We start from the raw sequence: 20,600 nt of genomic DNA, 5'->3' as shown, positions 1-20,600 counted from the left end.
GTCCAGCTCTCTGCTGTGGCCCGGGAAGGCAGTGGAGTGCTTGGGCCCTGCACCTGCATGGGAGACCAGGAGAAAGTACCCAGCTCCTGGCTTCGGATCGGCACAGCGCCAGCCCTGGCGGCCATTTGGGGGGGGGGGGGGGGTGAACCAGCGGAAGGAAGACCTTTCTCTCTGTCTCTCTCTCTCACTGTCTATAACTCTACCTGTCAAATAAAAAAAAGTACAGGTGTTATCTGTATGAATCTTCACAAGTACCCAAGGATGTGAGGTCTACTGCTGTCAAGACAGACAAGGAAACCAAGGCATAAAGATGTGGACCTTGGGGCTGGCACTGTGGCACAGTGGGTTAGGGCCCCAGCCTGCAGTGCCGGCATCCCATATGGGCATTGGTTTGAGTCCCATCTGCTCCACTTCCAATCCAGCTCTCTGCTATGGCCTGGGAAATCAACAGAAGTCTGTGGGCCCCTGCACCCATGAGAGACCTGGAACAGGTTCTTGGTTCCTGGCTTCAGACAGTTCATCTCTGGCTGTTGTGGCCACTTGAGGAGTGAACCAGCGAATGGAAGACCTTTCTCACTCTCTGTCTCTACCTCTCTCTGTAACTCTTTCAAATAAATAAATCTTAAAAAAAAAAAAAAAAAAAAAAAAGATGTGGACTTTGCCCACAGCTGAGGTCTGGACCCTGCTGGTCCAACTCCAGAGCCACACGATCCCAGTCGTTCACTCAACAGATACGTGGCTGGAGACACAAAGGTGCAGAAGCATCTGGCTTTATACTCCATGGGAAGGACTGACACGGAACTAGAGGTCACAGGCACACGAAAGAGCAGACGGCTGCAGAGGCTCACGGGCTGTGCCTACTGCGAAGGCTACGAGGCCAGGCTCACGGTCCTGCTAACAGCAACTATCATGGTCAGATCTGTAACCCACGTAGACAGGAGGAAATACCAGCCAGGAACCACCAGTGTTGCTTGTTTCTGACACGGTGTGTGTGTGTGTGTGTGTGTGTGATGTACAGTGGTCACTTTCCACGTCTAAACAGGTTCTGATGAATAATTTTTTCCAGAATGTTAATTTATATAAAAAAGAAAAAAGATCGCAGGGCCACAGTTCTGGCATAGCGGGTTAAGCCAACACCTGCAACACCAGCGTTCCATATGGATTCTGGTTCGAGTCCTGGCTGCTTCACTTCCAATCCAGCACCCTGCCAATGTACCTGGGAAAGCAGTAGAAGATGGCCTAAGTGCTTGGGCCCCTGTAGCCATGTGGGAGACCCGGAAGAAGCTCCCAGCTCCTGGCTTCAGACTGGCACAGCTCCAGCCCTGTGGCCATCTGTTGAGTGAACTATTATATGGAAGACCTTTCTCTTTGCCTCTCTCTTTCTCTCTCTCTCTCTCTAACTCTGCCTTTGAAATAAATATTTTTTTAATTTTTTTACTATAAAAAAGAGAAGAATTAACTTCAGTGGGGACAATGAAGATGACCATCCACCTGCGGCTCCCATTCATGCCTGAGCAGACAGAGAGAAGAGACTGCCGGAACTCACGCCTGCTTCTCTTCTACTCCCACACTGCCTGACTGCTCCCTTCCTCTACCGACAGGCACAGCCTCTGCTAAGGCAGAGCTCAGTTCAGAAACCACGCGATAAACACCTCAGATGCCAGGAGGTACAGAAGTACTTAAATGGCTGGATTCCACGCTGTTACGCCACAAGGCCTCCTCTGGAAAGAAAAAAAGATGAACAAAAAAGTAAGACTCTACATTTCCTGAAGCCCAGGGAAAGATGAGGTCACAGGACCCGGCTCTCAAGTCCACACCTTCCCGCCCCGGCCACGCCACTGTGGCTCCTGGGGCACGGTCTGAGAGCCGCTGGCCAGATCCTACCCCTTCATTCCAGAGGTGTGGGGACCAAAAGGCAGAGAGGTGAGGTCACTCCTGCAAACCTCAGGGCTGGAGGAGGACAGCAGGACCAGAATCCAAGCCTCAGGCCCTCTTTACCACGGAACACCATCTTCTGGACTCACACACCAAAAGCAAGGGGAAGAAAGTGAACCGGGTTTGTAGAGAATGTGTCTCATCACAGGAAACACACACACACACACACACACTCAACTGGAAGCCCGTGAGCCACCAAGTCTGCACTTGCAGCTTGGGCCCACTGATCCGCACACACCAAACACCGCCTCCCTCACCAGCCGCCTAGAGCTAACAAAACAGGGTTTTTGAACATTAAAATAACTTACACCAAAAAAAAAGTTTTAAAAAAAGTTCACGGTGAATGCCTAACAGATTCGCATTTACAACGATATTGCATATGCACACACGCAATTACACTTTGCAGGAAGTTTAAGCCACATTCATGAGACTGTAGGGGAATGAAATAAAGGGAGTGAAAAGCCAGCAAAATTAACTACAGTGACTAATGGATGAATTACAGGCTTGGGATGAATTCTAGGTTCTGCTCCCAGAAGCCCAGCTGAGATCATCTTGTAAAGTGTCTGCATTTTAAAATTGAAGCTCAGGTCAAGCGCTTCCTTCTTAGGCCTGCATGGTTCAGGGTTCAGAGCAGCACGTGTAAATTCTTTTCCAAAGGCCCGCAGCTGCCCTCTGTTGGAGGCACGAGTGACGTAGCCCGAGCCCTCCAGGTTCAGCCTCACAGCTCCCAACCCGCACTCAGCCCAGAAGTCGGCCAGAAATCCCATGACCCTCAGCGGGGGAGACGTCACCATTCTGTATTGCACGCTCACCTGTTCCCCCCGGACGAGGAGCTGTAGCAGCCAGAGAACCACTCTCCCCATGGGTGCACACCTATCATCCCCTGGCACTCTCCACACCACCTCCCTGAAGCCCGTCTCACCTCCTCGAGCTTAAACACCCTTCCCGTGTACGGCTGGAGGCAGCCTTGCTGGCAGTACTGGAGAGCTGAGGACAGGCTCTTGGAGAAGAGGGAAGGGCTGTGGCTTTTGTAGCGTCCCCAGTACAGCCCCATGGCAGAGACATTCTTCAGGAGCAAAAGGTTGGTTGGCAGAGAAGCGATGTTTCCTCCAGCAAACCCCAGCACCACAATCCTGCCCTCCCAGGCCAGGCTGCGAGGGAAGAAGGGAAGGAAAAGAAATCAGAAAAAGCAATGCACATTTACACCATTATCGAACAGGAAAGTGCTGGGGAGGCTGTAGAGAAATGAGAAACGGAAGGCCTCGTACGCTCTTGGTGGGACTATCAAACAGTGCATCTGCTGTGGAAAACAGTTAGAAGATGTCGCAAGAAGGTAACGTGGGTCTAACAGTTCCATTTCTGATTATATCCAAAAGAATTGAAGCCAGGGTCTTTTTCAAGATTCATTGATTGACTGAGTGATCATTTGAAAGGCAGAATGGCAGAGAATGAGGAAGACACAAAAAGAGAAATAGAGATCTCCCATGCACTGGTTCACTCCCCAAACGCCACAGTAGCTGGGGTTGGGCCAGATGAAAGCCAGCAGCCAGGAACTCCATCTGGAACCTAGAATTCATCCCACGTGGTGGCAGGAACCCAAGTACCTAGGCCCTCATCTGCTGCCTCCCAGGTGCATATGCAAGAAGCTGGATGGCAGAGATGCAGGTTTCCCAAGCTTAGCCCACCGTGCCACCATGCCCAATCCAAAAGCAGGGTCTTAAAGAGATATTTGCACAGCCATATTGTATTCACAATAGTCAGAGCATATCAATACCCCAAGTGTCCATCCATATTCAGATAAACAAAATGTGAAATATATTTGAGGCCAGTGCTGGGGTGTAGTAGGCTAAGCCTCCACCTACAGTGCCAACATATCACATGGGCGCCGGTTTGTGTCCCGGCCACTCCTCTCCCAATCCAGCTCTCTGCTATGGCCTGGGAAAGCAGTGGAGGATGGCCCAAGTGTTTGGGCCCCTGCACTTGTGTGGGAGACATGGAAGAAGCTCCTGGCTCCTGGCTGTTGAATGGCTCAGCTCTGGCCATTGTGGCCATTTGGGAAGTAAACCAGCAGATGGAAGACCTCTCTCTCTGTCTCTCCCTCTCACTGTACCTCTCAAATAAATAATAAATAAAATCTTTTTTTAAAAAAAGATTTCACTTACATGAAGTATCTAAAGTAGTCAAATTCATAGAAAAAGACAGTAGAATGTGGTTAGCAGAGGCCAGCGGGAAACGGGGTGATGTTTAATGGAGACAAAGGATGGAAAAGTTCTGGAGATCTCTGCACAAGAACTGAACTGAGCCCTTAAAACAGGTGAGGTGGTAAATTTTATAGTATGTGCTTTTAACCACAATTTTAAAAGTGCAGGCCGGCGCCGTGGCTCAACAGGCTAATCCTCTGCCTTGTGGCACCGGCACACCGGGTTCTAGTCCCGGTTGGGGCGCCGGATTCTATCCCGGTTGCCCCTCTTCCAGGTCAGCTCTCTGCTATGGCCCGGGAATGCAGTGGAGGATGGCCCAAGTGCTTGGGCCCTGCACCCGCATGGGAGACCAGGAGAAGCACCTGGCTCCTGGCTTCGGATCAGCGCGATGCGCCGGCCGCAGCGGCCATTGGAGGGTGAACCAACGGCAAAAAGGAAGACCTTTCTCTCTGTCTCTCTCTCTCACTATCCACTCTGCCTGTCAAAATAAATAAATAAATAAAAATTTTTTTAAAAGTGCAATTTTTTTTTCAAAAAGCCATATACATCAATTCCTAAGATAGAGAACAGAATAGGAGTCACTAGGGGCCAGGGGAAAGAGGCAGCCACTGCTCAGTGGGTGCAGGGTTTCTCTCGGCATTGGTTATCTTACTTAATGCCCCTGGATTGTACACTCATAAACGGTTAAAATGATCAGCAGTGGGTTGTGTTATTGCAATTTGTAAAAAGTAACATAGTAAACCTACAGCCAGGAACTAATATGCATATTACAAACTGGCCAGGATGAACCGTTCTTTACTAAGTTGGGTAGAAAAACAGAAAAAGAAGACATACGCAAGGTATCACGGGGCCCAGGTCAGCATTGTAAGGGAACTCCCTTGGGAATCCAGACTACTTAGCAGCCTTAGCCACTCTGTGGAAGGGAACTGGGTATGAACCAAGTGTCACTCCGTAGGCTGTACTTGAAGACCGCTCACAGCTGGAAGATTCTGAACTTAGAAGCGGAATCAGCAGACGGACATGCGTGGAAACGGGATCGTTTGCTTAAGACAAAGACTCGCTTTAAAACTCCTGTAATTTATTGTGCATCTTAAGAGAATTTTGAATGGTCATCTACAAAAACTCACAGGACTTCTGCAGCCCATGACGAAGAATGCCCTACAGACCTTGCTAAGCAATGAGTTATAAAACTAATTTTATAAACGCCTTTGATATAAAATATATGTATGGTTGCTTTTTTTTTTCTTTTTCTTTTTTTTTTTTTTAGATTTATTTATTTGTTTGAAAGGCAGAGTTAGTCAGAGAGAGGAGGATATGGAGAGAGAGAGAGAGAGAGAATCTTCCATCTGCTGGTTCACTCCCTAGTTGGCTGCAATAGCCGGAGCTGTGCTGATCTGAAGCCAGGAGCCAGGAGCTTCCTCTGAGTCTCCCATGTAGGTGCAGGGGCCCAAGGACTTGGGCCATCTTCCACTGCTTTCCCAGACCATAGCAGAGAGCTGGATCAGAAGTAGAGCAGCCAGGAACCGGCACCCATATGGGATGCCGGCACTGCAGGCGGCGGCTTTACCCGCTGTGCCACAGCGCGGGCCCCGGTTAGTTTTTCACTTGGTGCTATTCTTCTTCAGAAGACAAAGAGAGGCTGTTCTCCAAATGCAGTTATCCAGAGGCGAGGGCAGGGTGAGTGTCACAGCTGTCTGGCCTGGCTCTCCACTTGGTCCACACACTCCTTCCGTTGCTTCTTCTCGGGGCACAGTGCAGTGATGACCAAGCATAAACACTGCCTGCTCAGCTCAGGGGCGATAGAACCAACCAACCCCTCTGTGGATGGGCCGCTTCTGTGCTCTGCTCCTTCTATTGTAAATGGAGATAAACCACAACATAATTCCTACCAGAATGACATGAGAAAATAATCCATAGGATCAGGATACTCCGGAGTCCTTGGTTAAAAACAGACTAGGAGTGGGTGTTTGACGCAATGACTAAGTCACTGCTTGGGATGTCCGCATTCCACTTTGGAGTGCACGGTTTGAGTCCTGGCTACTCCAGCTTCCTGCTAACGCGCACCCTGGGAGGCAGCAGACAATGGCTCAGGCACCTGCGTCCCCACCACCCACGTGGGAGACCGGCCCTGAGTTCTCAGCTCCTGACTTCAGCCTGGCCCAGCCTTGCCTATTTAGAGTATTTGGGGAGTGAACCCACAGATGGAAGACATCCCTCCATCTCGCTCTATCTTTCACATAAAATGAAAATAAGTAATAATTAAAAAAAAAAAAAAAAAACAGAATGAGAACTGATGTGAAACAAGAGTCCCAGTGAATCAGCAAGGATTTTGGTTTCAATCAAACAAATCAAGGGAACAACGACACAGCTGGCTGCTTCCGAAGCCAGCAAGATTGGCAAAGCCTGTACCTGGGAGCACAGAGCAGGGTAGGGGCCCTGCCACCCCCATGGCCCTGACAGCTGAGCAGTGACCCCCGAGTCCCCCACATCCACGTATATAGAGTAGCTATGGGGGCCGGCAGAGCTGAATTTAACACATGTATGAATTCTAAAGCACTTGACATTGCCAGCTACAGTCTGCAGGCATTTTTTGGACATCTTCCAGCCGGGTATTTTGTTTTTGCTATATTTAAGCATTTCCTGATTTTCTCGGCTTCTAGTCCCTTTCACCCGCCCACTCAGCTGTTCTCGCTGATGCTGATGCCGATGCCGAGAGGAGAAGTGAACAGCAGAGAAGAGAGAGAGAAGCAAGGCCAACGGGAAGGAAGGAAGGGCTGTAGAGACGCCCAGCAGAGCCCCCACTCAGCCCGCCCTGGACAGACCACTCCCCGCACCTGCGGAGCGCCTCCAGGAAGACATCTCCTCCCACCATGTCCACGGCCACATTGACCCCGCCGTCGCCCACCAGCTTCCTCACTGCCTCCTTCAGGCTGCCCTGGGTGTAGTTCACGCTGGACTGTGCGCCCCTCTGCATCGCCAGCTTGCATTTCTCATCACTTCCAGCAGCAGCAATGACCTGGAAGAAGAACATAAGGCTTCCAATGGTCCATGACACGTCCCAGGATCTGCAGCCAGAGGGTACAACTCCAGGAAACCAGTGTGTCCTTGCTGGCCTGGTGTCACCCCCCCAGCCCACATCCCTCGGCCCCCTGTCCGTTCCCCACTGGCCTCTCCATGCCTCATTGGCCACATTTCTGGGAATCCCCAAAGACATACAGATCTACCTAGCAGATGGTTCAGGAGGCATTCAGAAAATCTCCAAATGCAAACGAAAACCACCATTTCTCAAGTACCGACTGTGAGTTAAGTTGGAAGGACATAAGCTAGATGTGAAGCTAAACATCAAGAAAGCAAGCTAGAGCAGTGTGATGGGAGGAGCACCCAGGGCTCCCGAGGTGCACACTGCATGTCCCCAAGCTAGATGGAGAAGTTCAGAAGCAGCTCCCCAAAGCCTACAACATGATTCATTCGGCGGCAAGATTTTGAAGTTGGACAAATGAGTTCAAATCCTGGCTCTGCCACTAACTAACGGGATTGCTTTAGGCAAATGACTTAGTAACAACTAGCACTTTCTGTTACTGTTTCCCATGCCCTATTGTAAATATCTTGCATATTTTAAAAACCCATGTAATCATAATAGCCCAGTGAAATAACACTGGAATTTTTTAACAAATTTATTTTTTTAAAGGCAGACTGATAAAGAAAATGAGTGAAACACAGGCAGAGAGAGAAAGAGAGAGAGAGAGAGGTCTTCCATCTGCTGGGTCACTCCCCAAATGCCTACAACAGCCGAGGCTAGACCAAGCCAAAGCCAGGAGCCAGGAACTCTCTCCTGGTCTCCCATGTGGGTGGCAGGAAGCCAAGTACTTGGGCCATCATGTGCTGCTTGCCAAGTGCATTCGCAGGCAGATGGATGGGAAGCAGAGGTGCCAGGACTCAAACCAGCACTGTGATATGAGATGTGGGCATCCCAAGTGGTGGCTTAACCCACTGTGCCACAGTGCCTGCTCCAACACACAATATTAACATCTCCATTTTATAAGTAAAGAAACCAAGGCAAAAGAAGTTAAGTAACTTGCCCAAAGAAGGCCAAACAGCCAAAAGGAGGCAGATCCAAACCCAAATAATCTCTCTCCAGAGTGCACACTCTCAAACCTCTGCACTACCTGTTAACTTCTCTGGGTTCCAGTTACCTCACTGGAATAAGCAAAATAAGTCTCATATGGTAAAATAGGGGCAGCATTGTGGCACAACAGGTAAAATCACTACGTGCGGCACCAGCATCCCATATGGGCGCCATTTTGTGTCCTGGCTGCTCCACTTCTTTTTTTTTTTTTTTTTTTTTTTTTGACAGGCAGAGTTAGACAGTGAGAGAGAGAGACAGAGAGAAAGGTCTTCCTTCCGTTGGTTCACCCCCAAAATGGCCACTACAGCCGGAGCTATGCCGATCCGAAGGCAGGAGCCAGGTGCTTCTTCCTGGTCTCCCATGTGAGTGCAGGGGCCCTAACATTTGGGCCATCCTCCACTGCCCTCCCAGGCCACAGCAGAGAGCTAGACTGGAAGAGGAGCAACCAGGACTAGAACCTGGCACCCATATGGAATACTGGCGCCGCAGGTGGAAGATTAACCAAGTGAGCCATGGTGCCGGCCCTGCTGCTCCACTTCTGATCCAACTCCCTACTAATGTTCCTGGGAAAGCAGTGGAGGATGGTCCAAGTGCTTGGTCCCCTTCTCCTATGTGAGAGGCCCGGATGAAGCTCTTAACTTTAGCCTGGCCTAGCACTGGCCGTTGTTGCCATTTGAGGCATGAACCAATGGATGGAAGACTGATCTCTCTCTGTCTCTCTCTCTCTCCTCCCTCCCTCCCTCCCTCCCTCCCTCCCTCCCTCCCTCTCTCCTTCCCTCCCTCTCTCCTTCCCTCCCTCTCTCTCCTTCTCTACCTGTATCTCTGCCTTTCAAATAAATAAATAAATCCTAAAAAAAAAAAAATAGAGAGAGAGGTCTTCCATCCACTGGTTCACTCCCCAAATGGCCGCAATGGCCAGAGCTGGGGGAATCTAAAGCCAGAAGCCCGGAGCTTCTTCCAGGTCTCCCACGTGGGTGCAAGGGCCCAAGGATTTAGCCCATATTCTGCAACCTTCCCAAGCACATTAGCAGGGAGCTGGATCAGAAGTAGAGCAGCTGGGACTTGAAATGGCGCCCATATGGGATGCCAGCACTGCAGGCGGCAGCTTTATCTGCTATGCCACAGCGCCAGCCCCATAGATAAACAAATCTTTTAAAAAAAGAGTCCTTTCTCCAACTTTGGGGCATTTCCTTAAGTCGTGGCACTCAGAAGAAAGAAACTAAATTTAAAAGAAAAGAAAAAAAAAAAAAACAGGTAAATGGGACACTAAATGAAGCACTTAGGAAAACAAAGTACTAGCTGAACATGTTTCTTCTGTGCTATTTTTAACCTCAGGAGAACACACAGAGCAGATGCCAATGCTCCCATTCTATAGATGGAGACACAGGCTCACAGGTTAAGTCAGCAAACTGGGGTCATCCAAGCAGTAGGTATTGAAAAGCTGTTCAAACCCAGAGCTGCCTTTCCCCAGAGCCTGTACTTTTCCACTCCAACATCATAGAGGAAAACCATACCGAGGGCCCATCACAGATGGCATAGATGGCTGTGGGCCACCTGTGGGGAAGTGTGGGCTTTGGAAGTCTCAAAAAAAAAAAAAAAAATGCTGCAAAGAGTGAAGCATCACCTTGTCGCTGGGCGGCGCACATCATCAGCTCAAGTACTTTGGTCCAAGGTGATGCTCAGATCTGCCACTCAAATACCCCAAGAACATCAGTGCTCTTCAAAGATTCCACACTTCCCTTTAATGATTTGAAACTGAAGGTGCGCCTCAAGCAGTCCCAGGGGGACCCCCTGGTTCACTGCAGGTCAGTGAGGACCATTCACACCTAGCGCAGCAGGAGGCGGGCACCAGGCTGGGGTCAGGCACCTGACTTCAATCCCAACACTTTCACTGGGTCTTGGTGAGACCTGCGGTGAATCATTTTCTCTCTTGGCCCTCACTTTCTTACTCTGGGCTATAGGGATAATAAACACTTAGATTACCCATCTCCCAGGAGCAAGGGCAAAATAATTGCTGTGGAAGCACTTGGGAAACCACAGGAAATGCTGTGGATGGAAGGTGTTATCAAAATGTCCGATTCCAAGTAGGTGGCATGGTAACACTGTTTTTATTTCTGATTGCTTTTGTTACTGTTATGGTTGCTAAAGAAAACACAACTTAATTTTTATATTTTTGAGAGAGACAGGGCCCTCATTTGCTGGGTCACTACCCAAATACCTGCAACAGGGAACCAGGAACCAGGAACTCAACCCAGGTCTCTCACATGGGAGGCAGGAACCCAATTACTTGAGCCCATATACTGCTGCCTCCCAGAGCCTGCATTGGCAGGAAGCTGGAGTTAGGGGCCACAGTCAGGAATCAGACCCAGAGATACCAATGTGGGCTACAGGTTAACTGCTTACCCCACTCCCGAAATAGCCTTCAGTTCCCCTCTTCTTCAATTCAATGGCTCCCAGTCCTGAAATGCCAGCTCAGATTAGTTTTAGCATCAGAAGTGACATTTTCTATTTAACCTCTTATAACTAGTTATAGCAAATGACAGAGTTCTGTCGTCCTAGTAATGTTAAACAGCCCGTGGCTCTAGACAAGGGGACCGATTAGGGTCTCTCCCCGCTGAGCTAACATGAAGGGCGTTCATATTCCACACGGCACCTCCTTGTATATTGAAGATTGCTTTCAGAACTCACACACCTTTCCCCAAAGGAACCTAATGTGACAAAGCAGCGATGCCGCCGAAAGGAATTCCAGACCAATCCGTTATCTCCAAACTTGCACATGTAGTTGCCTTCTCAACGCCTCCTCTGCAGGCGCCACAGGAACCTCACCCCCAACCTGTCCAAAGCCGAACTCTCCATGTCCCCCACTGTGCTCAATCTCGGTAAGTGACAACGCCACAGCTAACCCAGTTTCCTCCTTCCCACTCCAAGTCTAATAATAACAGGCTTCGTTTTTAAGAGCTTCTCACTGACATGCCGCACCCTCCAACAGGCACAGTGCACGTGTAATTCCAATAGGCCCACAGCAACTCAATGAAGAACGCACAGTGTACAAGTGTGCCCTGAAGTCAGACACAGAGCAAACTCCGGAGGATGCTCTTCAGTCACCAGAGTCTCTATTTTCCTTCTCACCTTGTAGCTCTCAATGCACCACCTCCACTTCTCAGCGCAGGTCTCATCTCCTCTGGCTAGAGCTGTTCCCAGAGCCTGCCCTGCTGCCTGCACAGACTACCCTGACCTAGCCCTCACCCTCATCCCCACAGCTACCAGAGAGAAGGCTTCCAAATGCAAAGACGATCAGGCCACTTCCCTAGTTTAAATTCTCAATAGCGCCGGTGCCGCGGCTCGATAGGCTAATCCTCCACCTTGCGGCGCAGGCACACCGGGTTCTAGTCCCGGTCGGGGCACCGGATTCTGTCCCGGTTGCCCCTCTTCCAGGCCAGCTCTCTGCTGTGGCCCGGGAGTGCAGTGGAGGATGGCCCAAGTGCTTGGGCCCTGCACCCCATGGGAGACCAGGAGAAGCACCTGGCTCCTGCCATCGGATCAGCGCGGTACGCAGGCCGCAGTGCACCAACCGCGGTGGCCATTGGAGGGTGAACCAACGGCAAAGGAAGACCTTTCTCTCTGTCTCTCTCTCTCCCACTGTCCACTCTGCCTGTCAAAAAAAAAAAAAAAAAAAAAATTCTCAATAGCTCCTGACAGCCTCCAATAAATGTCTGAGGTTTTCGGCTCCGCACTATGCCCCTCAACATCTTATCTCCACCCACCTCTCTACATTCACCTTCCACCACGCTGCAAATAATCATTTGTCCCAGAGACGCTATTTGCAACTCCCAAAATGCACCACGCTGGTTCTTCCGCCCCACCTTCTAATACAGCCTCTTGCCGCTAACAACGACCTTCCTTTCTCTTCCTCTTCAGTTCAACTGCTACTGGGCTCTCAAAAGTCAGCCTAGGGGCCGGTGCTGCAGCATAGTGGGTAGGGCCACTGCCTGAGGTGCTGGCATCCCAAATGGGCACTGGTTCAAGTCCCGGTTGCTCCACTTCCAATCCAGCTCTCTTCTATGGCCTGTGAAAGCAGTAGAAGATGGCTCAAGTGCTTGGGCCCCTGCACCCACGTGGGAGACCCAGAAGAAGCTCCTGGCTCCTGGCTTCAGATCAGCCCCGTTCTGGACATTGCAGTCAACTGGGGAGTGAACCAGCAGATGGAAGACCTCTCTCTGCCTCTCCTCTCTCTGTTTAACTCTGACTTCCAAATAAATTAAAAAAAAAAAAAAAGTCAGTCTAAATGTCTACCTAGTCCAGGAAATCTATCTTCTCCAAGAAGTCCGATGTTGCCGTTGATTTCTCAACAATGTTGCAGTGGGTTCGTTTCTGAGAGGAGCAGCGTGGTGGGGGCAAGAGGCCTGGAGTCACCACACAGACCCCGGGAGTCAGGTGAAAGCAGGCCAGAGGCGAGCAGCCCACAGACTCCTTTATTTCAGTTGGTATAACAGCTTATATAGCCAAGACCAGCCAATCCGATCAAGGGGCAGTCTATGCCCCAACCAATCACAGCCTGTTGCCAGTCAGGCTCTTGTCGCCAGGCAGTTTCTGAAATCATCCAATCATGGCCTGCCGTCACTCAGGCTCTGTTGTCATGTGGTTCCCTCTGTTGTCATGTGGTTTCCGAAGCCATCCAATCATGGCCTGTTGCCAGGCAGTTTCTATTGCCAGCGGCCATCTTGGCATGATATTTTCACCTCAGCGGCCATCTTGGCATGAATTTTTCACCTCAGTGGCCATCTTGATATGACCTTTTCACCTCATTCCACCACAGTCCACCTTCTCCAGCACTCACAGCCGCAGGGTGATGCCCCTGGAGAAACCTGATTCATCCTTTCATTTGCTTATTCATTTGCTAGTTTGCTCATTCGGGAACTGGCTCTTGAGTGGCCACTATGGTCGAGGCACCATGCTAAGTGCCAGGCCTACAGCGATGAACCAGACACTTGCCCTGCCTTCATGGGGATTGCAGACCAGGGAGAGAGAGAGAGAGACATGAATCCCATGATGACACAGCAAAGGAGGAGGCACACACGGAGGGTGTGCTGTGAACAGAAGGATGGGGCTCTTTGAGATGACACACAAATAAACAAAGGGGGAGAGGACTGACCTAGCCTGAGGGACGGAGCATACTGCTCTGCAGAAAACCACATGGGAGTTTAAATCGCAAATGCAGCAGGAAACAGATCAAAGAATGACAGGTCCAGAGAAACAGCACCTGCCGAAGCCCTGCAGGGGGTCAGACCCTGCCAAGCTCTGGTTCCTGGAAGGACGAGAGAATTCCTTCTAGGTCTCCTGGCTAGTGGGTAAGCAAATGGGTAGCAAGACCCTGTTCAAGGTTACTTAACAACCCCTGTGCCTTGCATGTGACTTTTAATAAATAAATGACTGTGTTCCTGTTTGAAATGGCAGGGATGATTTTTCAGGGAGAGACACTAACGTGCAAATACCTTGGCCTGAAGAACATTCGTTGCCACATCTATCACAGCAAGGCCTGTGGCTCCAGCTGCCGCCGTCACCAAAACCGTTTCTCTGTGCCAGAGAAAGGTGAGCGTCACTTCGACAAGCTCTCCGAACGCATCCAGCAGGGAGATTTAACAAACTACAACGTCAGAGGTCACCTCACTCAACCTTCGTGAGCTCCTGCGATGCAGTCTTTAGGAGGCGCTGTGTATGTAGCTCCCGCACCAGAGCCAGCACGGGCCAGTTCTGAAGATCTCCCAGGAAGATCCATAAGCTCCCTCATGTCGCGGCAACCCTTCCTCTGAGCCACCCCCCACCCCCCACTCTAAGCTTCAGAAATTCTAAAATCGTCCTCAGGCTAGACACTGCCCGGTGTCAGGTGATCACATAACGCCCACTGCTCAGCTAAACCCCCAGTCCAGAGCCACCCAGAGGCTCAGCGCTCGGAAAAGACCAGGGAGAGGCATCAGTGCCTTTGAGTTTGAAATAAAATAACCTGCGTGGTTCACCCAACCAATCGTCATGGAAACGGACACCATAGCTGGGCCTCCCTTGGCCTCAAAGCGAAGTCAGCGTACATGACAGTTCTCGAAACACCGAGGCTTCCCATGGAGTGATCTCGGCAGAGGTCACATAGGAGAGAGCCTTCCAAATTCGTACCTGCCAGGTTCACAGACTACCATTCCCTCTCCAACAAAAGGAGGCCCCCACAGTCACCTGACCCCAGTCTCAAGCAGCCACCTCACTTCGCCCCCCCCCCCTTAGTCAAAATGAACATGTGCTTAGGGGTGCTTGTTGGGCACTAGCAGAGAAGGGTCCCACCTACATTCTGTTGTCCACAGAGCACTTACTTACCCAGGCTGGACCCGGGCCCGGTGCTCTAGAGCCAAAATAGCAGTGCCGTAAGATACAGGCAGAATAGCAGCTTCTTGTAGGGAGACCTCTTCTGGAATCTTCCACAGGCTCTACAAAAAGAGATGACAGGGACTTAAGAATTAAACACACGTACCTGGTCACAAAGGCTGCTCAGTACCAATGAAGATTGGACTGAGTGGCTGATGGACAAAGGGAAACACACGCCTGCAACCAAGCCCGGGGGAAGTCAACTACGCAAGCCACAGCAGAGCTCAGGATGTGGGTGCACCACACTTCACAACTCCACAGCCGGCGTCTGGCTCAGGAAGGAGAACGGAGCAGACGGCTGGACTAAAATGGGTCAGTTGTGAGAAAGCTGTGAGGAGGAACTTGTGAACTGTGCACCGCAAGGGGGCACCATTCACATCTCCAAGGCCACACCAGGCCCCCGGGGAGCTGGCTCCATTCCCAGGGGTAGCTCTTTCACAAGCTTTGTGTGGGAAAGGAGCCCATTACATGCAGTCCAATGCCCCAAACCAGTTTTGCTACCAAAACTACCCATCTATGGTCCACTCGGACGGCCAGCCGATTGGTCAGGGACTCAGAAAAGAGAATGCCCTTCCTCATTGAAACAGTCAACACAAACAGAGCTCTCTACAAGGTCGCTCCAGCAGGACAAGAAGGCTCTCACATTCAAGGGAAAGAAGTGCGTGGCGAGAAATAAGATATGGCCAGACAAAAACAAAGAAATGGGGCAAGAATGAGGAACAAGGAATCGGTGGGGAAAAAAATTTTAAAAGAGAGGGGGGAAAAAATTCTCCAAGCATTCACAGTGAGAGGAAGAAGATACCTTCTGGTCAGTGATGCATTCTTCAGCCATAGCATTAATGGAGCTCACGCCAATAACTCGATCTCCCTGGAGGGAAAACAGCATTGAAGATGCGGTTAAATGCATGGCCTCGCACTCCCCTCTCCCTGAATTCATCAGGAAAGGAAAGAAAATACACATCTCTGACCCTTCATAAGACAGGGGAGGTCTTCCCCCAACTCAGAGTTAGTTTTTCTACCCCATCCCTCTTTTGTTTAAAGATTTATTTACTTATTCGAAAGACAGAGTTACAGAGAGGGAGGAACAGAGAGAGAGAGAGAGGGAAAGAGAGAGAGAGATCTTCCATCTACTGGTTCACTCCTCAAATGGCCACAAGAGCCGGAGCTGGGCCTGTCAAGAGGCAGGAGCCAGGAGCTTCCTCAGGGTCTCCCACGTGGGTGCAGGGGCCCAAGCACTTGCACCATTTTCCACTGCTTTCCCAAGTGCATTAGCAGGGAGCTGGATCAGAAGCAGAGCAGCTAGGACTTGAACCTGTGCCCATATGAGATGTATCACAGATGGCAGCTTTACCCGCCATGCCACAGCATCAGCCCCGGCTTCTTCCCCTTCCACCTCGCTTGCCCTTTGGCGTCTGTGGCAATGACCAGAAGCAGCAAGATCTTTTGGCTAGAAATGAGGTGAGCACATTTCCCACAGCCACACACACATCGATTCCGACTCATTTACCTCTTTGACCGTGCTGACATCTGCACCTGTCTCCAACACCACGCCAGAAAACTCCATCCCTAAAACACAGTGTTTAAAGGTTAGGTTTCTGAAAAGCCCAACACCACAGAGACAAGAAGGGCCTGAGCAGCAAACCATCCCGCTAACTTTATGGAGCTTGGAAGCTTTCGGGTACCACTCACCCCCCAACACATACACCTAGGCAGGAGGGTCAGTGTGTTGTACCCAAAGCACAGGAGTATAAGACTTTGTGACCACAACCTGCAAAGCTACAGCACACCCATTCTTGGTGAGACAAGTGAAGACTTCAAGAATGGACCCAAGCACCGGGAATCACAGAAGCACAAGCACTTTGACCTTGATTTCTGGGGCCTGCGGCTACTCCAGCACCCCAACTCCCCTGTTCACCACATCATATCTCATTTCCACATCTCCTCTGTGGAACCACAAGACCCTCAAGAACATGGCTCGACTGGCTGCATCAGTGCTGTCTGCCCTTCCTTCTTCCACCTCCCAAACTTCTGAATGTTATTAGCATCCATTTCCTTTTGATCTGCCAGAGGAATAACTCAGGCCAACAGGACATGGTTCCAACTACTAAGACACAACTAAGTATCCTTAGATCAAAACACAGCAACTATTTTGTAATCACTGTATTCTTAATAGTATACATTTATATAAAATAAACATGTGCTATAAATACACTAAGCTGGTTTTCTAGCTCATCCAATAAATTCTGGCAACAAAGGCCAGTTTAGTCCATTTATTCAGGAACTAGAAGTAACCAGATTGGACATGATGAAAATCAGAGAGCAGGCTGCTAAGAACTTCTTTTTCTTCTTCCTGCTCCTCTGGCACTAGGGTTTCTCAGGGAATGTGTCTATGAGGCTGAAAGTTTTCGCTGGGAACTCATGTTTGTGAAAAACCAAAATTGAGACAATAACAAGGGATGTCAGAGAATGATTAGGGCCAGTGACGAGTCTGATCGACAGAATTCTGGTGGACATAATAACCGGTGAACACTCATCTGCTCATTTCTTCTTCTTCTTCTTTTTTTTTTTTTTTTTTTTTTTTTTTTTTTTTTTTTTGACAGGCAGAGTGGATAGTGAGAGAGACAGAGAGAAAGGTCTTCCTTGCCGTTGGTTCACCCTCCAATGGCCACTGCGGCTGGCGCATCGTGCCGATCCGAAGCCAGGAGCCAGGTGCTTCTCCTGGTCTCCCATGCGGGTGCAGGGCCCAAGCACTTGGGCCATCCTCCACTGCCTTCCCGGGCCACAGCAGAGAGCTGGCCTGGAAGAGGGGCAACCGGGACAGAATCCAGCGCCCGACCGGGACTAGAACCCAGTGTGCCAGCGCCACAGGTGGAGGATTAGCCTATTGAGCCGCGGCGCCGGCCTCATTTCTTCATTTTTTTAAAGACGTACTGTGCATCTTCTATAATCCAGAAACAATATCAAGCTGGAGAGATATAATGGTGAGCCAAGCAGGCATAGAACTGGAATCAAAGAATTCATAGTCTAGGGATTCTAATTACAGGGAGACCGACATATCAAATGGAAACATCATTGGTGACAGGCAAACACTACCAGGGTGTGCCTGGAAGAACAGCGCGGCTCTGGAAACTCTGGTCTTCTTTTCCTGAAGAAGTCACTTAGTGCCCTGATACTCACCAGGTACGAAGGGAACAGAGGGCTTTTCCTGATACTGACCACGGCAGACCAAATTATCAGCAAAGTTAACACCGCAGAAATGGACATCCACTCTGACCTGCAAAGCAAATAGAGCAGCAAAGCACAGCAGTACGCATCTATGGAGACAAAGTTCATTCAGTTATCCCAAAATATTTACCAGACCGTGGCTACCTGCCAGGAATTGAACCAATAGCCACTGAGGCAAAACGGACAAGGTGTCTGCCTTGGCGGAGCTAAACATAGAGAAGACAGACCTTAACCAAACATAATGAAGATGCATGTATTAAATTGCAACTCTAATACAAAATGTTCAAGGCAGCAATCGAGGGTGCTGGGAAAGCACATATGGGAGGATCCGACTTCTCTGGAGAGTCAGGAAAAACACCACTAAGACGCTAACACTTGTACAATATCCTGACATTCTGGCATTATTGGTCCCACTGGGTTTTTATTGTTTTATGTTCTATAATAGTATCTAACGTTGGCAAAAAAAATTGAACTTTTTGAAGTAGAATTTGGAATTTGCTGGCACAGATTTAGAAGATCACCGTTTACCAATAAAATACTTGCCATCTATGAAAAAAAAAAAGAACATAACACTTGAACTAATAGCAGGTGAAAGTGAACTACTTGAGACAGGAGGGGTAAAGCTTGGCACGGACAAACACAAGGCCACAGAGCACGGCCCTGCAGCAAGGGGCTGAGAGCACAAGGAGATGATGCTAGAGAGCGAGAGGCGGGACCCCACGGCCGGGGACGTGCAGGTCTCACTGAGGGTCTCAGCCTTCAGAGTAGCAGCAGGGCAAAGCCACCACAGGGTTTTAAGCAGAAGGGTAGCACGATCAGCTGTTTGGAGGATCTGGACTCCTGGAGGCTGGTCCTGGCTCCTCAGTTTCTGTGTTTCATGGCAGTGCCACAACTGAGGCAGACCTGCGCGAGTGTAGCCCGCAGACTCTCCAGACCAGCCTGTGGATCCGACAGTGTGGTCCCACCCCACCAGCATCAGTGTCACCTGGGAACCTGCCAGGAATTCAAAGTGCTGCATCAGAAACTCTGGAGACGAAGCCCAGCGGTCCATGTGAACAGGCCCCTGGTGACCCCGATGCACCCAGAAAACTATCATCATCGTGGACCAAGAATCCCTGTGAGGGTTGCAAAACACCCAACCCGTATGTGTTTGTGTAAATTTAGCACAGAGATGGCCGTGTGGGCGAGAAGACATTTTCGTCTGCACAATGCATTCTTGCAACAATTTTTAATGCCAGAGAGCATGCCAGGCACCACCCCACACTACAGGGTTTAATGGTGAGCAAGAGACCAGTGCTGTGGCGTAGCAGGCAAAGCCACTGCCTGCAGTGCCAGCAACCCATATGGGCACCAGTTCAAGTCTCGGCTGCTCCACTTCTGACCCGGCTCCCTGCTGATTCACCTGGGAAAGCAGTAGAAGATGGCCCAAGTCCCTGGGCCCCTGGACTCACGTGGGAGACCCAGAAGAGGCTCCAGGATCCTGGCTTCAGTTCGGCACAGCTCTGGCCATTGTGGCCATCTGGGGAGTGAACCAGCAGACGGAAGCCCTCTCTGTCTATACCTCTGCCTCTCTGTAACTCTGCCTTTCAAATAAATTTTTAAAAAGATTTATTTATTTATTTGAAAGGCAGAGTTACAGAGAAAGGTAGAGACAGAAAGAGAGGTCTTCCATCTGCTGGTTCACTCCCCAGATGGCCGCAACGGCCAGGGCTGTGCCAATCCGAAGCCAGGATCCAGGAGCTTCTTCTGGGTCTCCCACATGGGTGCAGGGGCCCAGGGACTTGGGCCATCTTCCACTGCCTTCCCAGGCCATAGCAGAGAGCTGGATCAGAAGAAGAGCAGCTGCGACTGGAATTGGTGCCCATATGGGATGCTGGCGCTTCAGGACAGGGCTTTAACCCACTGCGCCACAGCGCCAGCCCCAAATAAATAAAACTTAAAAAAAAAAAAGTGAGCAAACACCTCACCAAGTCAGCTCTCCTGAGCTAACTCCCTGCAATGCAGTGTCTGGACAAACAACAAAGCAAAGAAACCCAGGCCCAGCTGTGCACTTTCTGTGTGTGACACAGGAGTCAGTGACAAGTGTAGGGTACACGCGCGTTCTCAAGTCACTGCACTCGGGCTGAAGGGAACTTCACGGCGACTGTGTTGCAGCATGGGAATGCCAGGAAGCAGAGCTGCGCGGCTGCCATGGTGTGCTCACCGAACAAGCCTCGCCCGCCGCGGGTCCCCCGCGAGGGACAACGCCAGGACGGCAGCTGCCTTTCTCCCCCTCCCCAGTGGCCCCCAGCACTGAGGTCCCCATCTCCACAGCAGATGACCCCCGTGTGGCCACAGTGGTCAACTTCCGGGGGAGAGGGAGGGAACTGCTGGCTACCCTAAGCTTATCCCATCCCCCATTGCTGCATTAGGCCAAGGCTGGGTACCACGGAGAGACGCTGGGCTGGAATGATGTCAGGGGCAGGGTCCATTTGCCCTGGATACAGCAGTAACAGTGCAGGTGGCTCCGCCCAGTCATGTGTTTATGAGGCACCAGACCTCCAGCCGTCAGAGAGAAGCCCACAGGTGCGCTTGGGGACACAGTCTTACTTCTTGGTCTTTCTGCGAACCCTTCACCCCCGCCCCCATGTGGCCGCCCCCCAGCCTCGGGGTCGCTTCCAAAGCTGGGGAACCCGGAGCTTGATTCAGGAAGGAAGCCAGCGGGC

General features: G+C 50.5%; 1 protein-coding gene across 3 annotated transcripts in view; it reads right to left on the bottom strand.

The window, feature by feature from the left end:
• Positions 1-20,600, bottom strand: part of LOC133760452 (quinone oxidoreductase-like protein 2) — a 30,465-nt gene that overhangs the window by 9,546 nt on the left and 319 nt on the right. The window contains exons 3-10 of one of the 3 annotated variants that reach the window (XM_062192970.1): positions 17,848-17,944; positions 16,178-16,236; positions 15,473-15,538; positions 14,623-14,732; positions 13,755-13,836; positions 6,971-7,152; positions 2,858-3,086; positions 1,386-1,721 (exon numbers count right to left, since the gene is read on the bottom strand). In XM_062192970.1, the coding sequence (XP_062048954.1) occupies positions 1,680-1,721; positions 2,858-3,086; positions 6,971-7,152; positions 13,755-13,836; positions 14,623-14,732; positions 15,473-15,538; positions 16,178-16,236; positions 17,848-17,944 (867 nt within the window). In that variant the 3' untranslated portion in view covers positions 1,386-1,679. Of the gene's footprint in view, positions 1-1,385; positions 1,722-2,857; positions 3,087-6,970; positions 7,153-13,754; positions 13,837-14,622; positions 14,733-15,472; positions 15,539-16,177; positions 16,237-17,847; positions 17,945-20,600 lie in introns of those variants that run through there. The other 2 variants (XM_062192968.1, XM_062192971.1) reach the window with 2 other exon arrangements.

The sequence above is a fragment of the Lepus europaeus genome, chromosome 5, assembly GCF_033115175.1.
Source record: "Lepus europaeus isolate LE1 chromosome 5, mLepTim1.pri, whole genome shotgun sequence".
Taxonomy (NCBI): domain Eukaryota; kingdom Metazoa; phylum Chordata; class Mammalia; order Lagomorpha; family Leporidae; genus Lepus; species Lepus europaeus.
This window is presented reverse-complemented; position numbering and strand designations above follow the sequence as displayed.